Source organism: Periplaneta americana, chromosome 4 (assembly GCF_040183065.1).
Source record: "Periplaneta americana isolate PAMFEO1 chromosome 4, P.americana_PAMFEO1_priV1, whole genome shotgun sequence".
Taxonomy (NCBI): domain Eukaryota; kingdom Metazoa; phylum Arthropoda; class Insecta; order Blattodea; family Blattidae; genus Periplaneta; species Periplaneta americana.
In genome coordinates, this window is record NC_091120.1 from 21,339,670 (window position 1) to 21,345,669 (window position 6,000).

Sequence of the window (6,000 nt, forward strand, 5' to 3'; positions counted from 1 at the left end):
ATATGTATCTTAGGATTAGTACTGCCAAGGCTTTCAAGATTTATAATGTTAACATAAGGAGCATGCACTCAGTTACATTCTACTAGAGCTAGCACTTTGTCTTGAATATTTTCATAACAGGGTTGAATGAAATTTTGGAAACAACCCATATTGTTACCAACTACACTGAATTTGTGATAGTGACTTTTATTACCTTTGATGCGGTAACTAGACTTCCCAAGGAGACTCATCTGGTCAGTTTTAACGTTTTATTTTTTAATATTCTGATCTTACTTTGGTAACACCTTTGCTACTTCCACTGGCAATATTTTTTAAAAGCATCCTTTCTTTTTATCTCTTCATTCTGATAAGAATCAGTTTACAGCATATCATCCTAGAAAGATCCAATAGTCTATAATGAAATAATTGTGTCATACTAATATAAATTGAGGTTCTGGCTGATATGTACAGTAATGGCAAAAAAAACCGGACCGACCCTTGTAGCTGATTTCAGAGTCACAGATTCAAATTTTGCTAGTCACAAAACACATCCATCTTGTATAATTAATTGTAACAATGAAATTTATTGCATTTGTTCGATTCTTACCGTCTTTTGTTTCCTTCAGTGCCTCAAACTTACAGACGAAAAAACTTTGAGAGTTTTATTTTCATCTGGCATCAATATTACATTTCTACCTCTATTCGGCAAAGATAACTGCGTATTTTTACATTAAATAGCAGTACATACCTCTGGCTTCACTATCCATATTGAAATTACCACAGTTTGACACAATACACAGCACAGGATTCTTTTGTATCAGCTACAAGGGTCGGTCCGGTTTTTTTGCCAGTACTGTACATCTATTGTGAGGCAGGCACCTTACTTGACAATATGTGTGAGAGGAAGAACAATAATTTGTATGCAGCTGAAGTCCAATTACAGTAATATGTAGCTAATCGGCGATGTATGCAATGGAGGGGGAAAGGAACTGGTCATCCTACCCAATTATCTCCTGGCTTAGTTGCCTCATAAGTGATGCCTTGTTGCTATCACTTGTAAGATTCAGACGTGTCTTTAGACAGTTGACTAAACAATAACTAATATAAAAATTAAAATGTAGGCTCAAATTCAGTTTTTTGTTTATTTTCAGCCGCTGTAGTCTAGAGTATGGATAGTCAAGTAGCAGCTGAAGGTCGATTGTTGGATATTGTAGATGACGCATGGCGGGAAGACCAGCTTCCAAATGACGACATAAATGTTCCACCTGCAGAATTGCCCGATCCTGAAGCAGATAATGGTGATTCTCATATGACACTGAAGGAACAGGAGCAAAAGTGGGCTGACATAGCTTTAGGAATTTTAAGCGAGCAACATCAAGGATTTACGAACTGACACGGTAAGGGACACGATATCAGTTTCACTGTTCCTTTATTACAGATTTCTTATTCGAGTTCATATTGATATTCTGTCTCACTCAAAGACTTTATTGCTAACTATAAAAAAACTCTTAAAAAAGCGACTTTCAGTAATAAATAATTGCTTTACTCCTCTTTGTGCCTCCGTGAGTGGAAAACAACTAAAGTCCTACATTAACAATAGTAAATGTCGTATTAAGGTAATTAAACCAGAAGTTAATGATAGTGATTTAAAAATTCAATAAGAAGTAAATTTACTTTTGGCACATTATAAACAAAACCTGTTACCATATTAACCAAAACAAATGAGTGTGATGAATGAACAAATCCATTGTTCGATACATACAAAAATGTGTTACCATTTTGTGTATACATTAATTTGGAATAACTGGATAATACCCACGGCAGAGCAATGTCGATAGTCGATGTTACTCCCTGGCCACTAGTCACCAGACCGTACCGAGCCATGCCAAACAAAACACAATCGAAATGGTGGTATATTATATTCTTAAATAATTCACTGCATTAGTCAAGTGCAAGACTTCTGGCTTCTGTTGCATTCAAACAATTACGTATAAAATACGATAATTTGGTCCAGGGAGCATCCGTTTTTGATGCAAAGATAATTTGTTTGGCTTGTTTCTTAAATAAAATTACGAAATGGCGTTCCTGTGCTTAACATTTAATAAAAAAAAGAAATATAGCAAAACTGTTTTGTCTCGAGACTCTCATCTAAGTCACGTAATAAGTCACGTAATCTACTTCAATATAGGCTATCTTGTAGCTAACAGTGGTGCTATCTCTCAGTAATGTTCAGAACGAAGGAGGTAGAGAGAGAAAAGAACCAAATTTCTCCCTACAACGACGCCACACACCAACGTCGTGTTCTTATGTTGGCGAGATTGTGTATTTACTTAAATTTGGTGCTAAACATAACGGCACGGTTCAAGGATACCGTGGGAATTCTCCAGTTTAGCGATTAATTTTTTTAAATGTTATATCTACAGTGAAACCTCTGTAAGACGCTCTTCAAGGGATGGGACTGCGTATTAGCGAGAGTGGGTCATTTTTGGATTTTTTTAAATTTTAACACAAAGGTATAAATCAGCATAAACATTTGTGAAGAAATTTAAGGATTAAATAATGTAACTATGCAGGATAAAAGGTTATTTTATTAATTTCTTTCCTTTCAGGAAATGTCAGAACAAATTCACTTCTTATCAATTAAAGTTCCCCTTTATTAAAAAAGTAAAAAATTGTTTTCTGTCCTGCACTTAATCCAGTACTATGAATAATTGCATTTTCCACACAATTTAAATCGGAAGTGACATTAATGAATCTACGAATCACAGATACCACGGGAAGGCTTCGTTGTGAGAAGGATTTGGAATGTCTACCACTTCCACTTCCTCTTCATCTAGTCTTCACTGACAATGCGATTTAAAACTGCCAACAAGAAGAACAGGCTCTGAATACAGTAGTCTTGCAGGTACAGATAGCCAAGGGTCGCATTCGCATTGTATTCACCAAATAAAGACTCCTACAAATTCTTGAATATGTGGGTACTAGCTGTAAATGTAGAAGTCCAGGAAAATTTTCTCAGTATTTTAGAATTTTCACAGGTGAAAGAGTGTATTAAACGGGATGATGAGCATATTAAGCAGTGGATTTTACATGGTGTTATATAGGGATATCAAGGGACTGGACAAAAAGAGCGTATAATGCTGGATAGTGTAACAAATGGGCGTTATCAGAGTTTCACTGTATTTCAAACTGTAACTTATTTTTTAATAACCCTATATATCTTAAACTACGAACAAAAAGGAAGACAGAAATTTGAAGCATCCAAGAACAAGATAGTGATATAACTTGAAAAGGAAATTCTTAAAATCGGAATAGCAATGAAGTGTGATCTGGGGTCGATAGTGTTTCTCTCTCAGTAAGGTGTGATCTGACACTCGATAATAGTACATTATGCGAGCCCATGATAGTAATTAAGATGCGAGGATGTTTGTGAAACGAGTGCAAGTGAGTTTCATAATTTTCATACGAGCGTCTTAATTACCTATAGGCAAGTTTCATACGACTTTTTATGCTCGACCATATTTCTAACTTGAAATTATTCATAAGTATTCATGTAATTCTTATGTGACTGGGGAGCAAACTGACCTTGTGCGATCTCGTAAATTGTGAGATGTGCGCAGACGCGAAAGTATTGATTTTTTCCGGGCAACGAATGTCGACGACCTTGATATAATCTAAAGAGTAAGATAAACGTTAAACTTGATATAACCTTGAAATTGAACTCGACATTGAAAAAGGAGATGACAAATTGAATTTATTTGAATATTATTTACAATTAACGCTAATTATTATAGTAACCTTCTGCGACAGTATTGGATTTCCAGCCTGCGTGACGTTTTGCTAGTTGTCTTTTGATTGCATATCCGAGAATAATCGAAAACCTGAACTTTAATGACATGCATTAAAGGACTGCTGCTAGGTGTATAATTACTACATTTCGGCATAGTCGAGCATAAAGTAGTTTATAGAGCAACCAAACAAGATAAATTTGTAAGACACTTTCTGAATTAATTTGTGAATATTCAAGCCATCAATATGATTTTCAAAAAATCTTAAGTATTTTCCAGGTTATGGCAGGTTCTTCTTACTGCCAGTCACGTGACATAGGAAATATTTCATTTCATTGTAAAAGAATAAACAGCAATATTAAAATTATATGTTGACTATAAAATATTGCTTTGTTACAGGAAAATGGAACTACCAGAACTGGGAAAAAGATGTGCAGTCTTGGAATGTAAACAGCTAGATTTTCTTCCATTTATATGTACCCATTGCCAAATTATATTTTGTAAAGAGCATTATATGCCAGATAAGCATGCATGCATACAAGACACGGCTGAATCAAACAAAGAAGTGACAGAGCCTGTGAAACAGTACAGTTGCAATCACGAGGGCTGCAGTACGTTAAATCCTGTTGAAATGTGCTGCCCAGTATGTAAGAGACATTTCTGCCTTCAACACCGTCATCATGGCTGCATTGACAAGGCTCAGGCTACAAGAGACAAGGAAAGGGAGAAATGGGAAGCACCAAGAAAACAGTTCGAATTAGCAAAGGCTGAGACTGATCGACAGGTAGGCACTGAAGAACTGAGGGACATATACAATCAGTAAAAAATATCTCCATACAACCTAATAATTTATTCTCTTTTACATAATAACATATACAAAAGTAAAACAAAAACTTGCAGTTCCGTTTCTATAGATTATCCTGATGTATACTAACGGAATTATGTACAATAGTTTGAAAAATAAACAAACAAACTTGTAAATTATATTAAATGAATCTGAAAACCAAAAACATAATAAAACAAAAGTCTCCGTACACTACAGTTTACGAGGCCTGTCTAAAAAGTATCCGACCTTTAGCCAGAAAAAATATTTCAAATACCTGACGGGGTTGGGACCCTAATCCCCTTCAAAGTAGGCCCCTTGTGCTTGCACACACTTAGCCCACCGATCCTTCCACTGCCGGAAACACCTCTGGAAGTCTTCTTTTGGAATGGTGTTCTTAATATCCTGTAATAAAAGCACATGGACTTAATTTTATGGCAGACTTCAAATAAATGAAAATATATGAAGATTTGATGCGCAATTTTTATGCGAGATTGTGACTTACATTTGTACTTATTTTCTCTTGTAGGTGGATGCAAGTCTAAATCGTGCAATGAAGAAAGGAAGCCTTAACAAGACTGCATTGAAAGTACAGTTAATGAGACTGAAAGGAAAAGCTGTTGGTTCTAAAGGAATACCAACAACAGACAGAGTGTACTTCTTAGTGTATTCTCCATTAACAGTTCCCCAAAAAAGTAAAGCTGTTTTTGTTGCAAAGCAGTGGTCCGTTGGAAGAGTAATTGATTCAGTTGCAGATGCTTGTAATGTCCCAAACAGAAACAATGAAAACATTGCAAAGAAGCTAAGAATCTTTCACCAACATAATGGGCAGATAGTGTGCATAGAAATGGAAAGAAAACTGGAAGAACTTCTAAAGGACGGATTGGTAAATGATGGAGAGACTTTGATTTTGGAATATATTACAGATAATGATTCTGATTCCCATAACCTTAAAAATTTAGAATTATATAAGGATTAATTTTTACATAAAATATTGTGTGTGTGTGTTTGCATCTTGGGTACTTAATAATTTAACTATATTTAAATAGAAAGAAAGAATGGTGAAATCGGAAAATGAATAAAATACTAAACTACTATAAGTTGAAAATTACAAAAGTTGTGGGCTTGTTGTGTGGTTATTTTTCATTATGTTTTTATTTGTTGTATGAAGGTATGGAAAATTAATAAAAACATATGATTGAAGTATAATTTTCTTGTAGAAACCTGTAGGATAAGAAATGACCACAATATTGTTACACAATCATTGATTTTACCTGTAACATAAAGTGCTTTTAAAACAAATGTGAAACTGTTGATGCACTGCTATTAAATTGCAATTCTTGGCAGATCCCACAAGGTATGGTGAACAAGGCAGCTAAGTTTCCTCAAAAAACTTCAATTTCCTTTGTT

General features: G+C 34.9%; 1 protein-coding gene across 1 annotated transcript; it reads left to right on the forward strand.

Annotated features, from left to right (window-relative positions):
* The first annotated feature begins 1,132 nt into the window (after positions 1-1,132).
* On the forward strand, positions 1,133-5,799 carry LOC138697567 (AN1-type zinc finger protein 1-like). The gene is made up of 3 exons (XM_069822913.1): positions 1,133-1,376; positions 4,167-4,551; positions 5,120-5,799. Exons 2-3 carry the CDS (start codon positions 4,171-4,173, stop codon positions 5,567-5,569), a joined length of 831 nt encoding a protein of 276 aa, XP_069679014.1. The 5' UTR covers positions 1,133-1,376; positions 4,167-4,170; the 3' UTR covers positions 5,570-5,799.
* Positions 5,800-6,000: the final 201 nt, after the last annotated feature.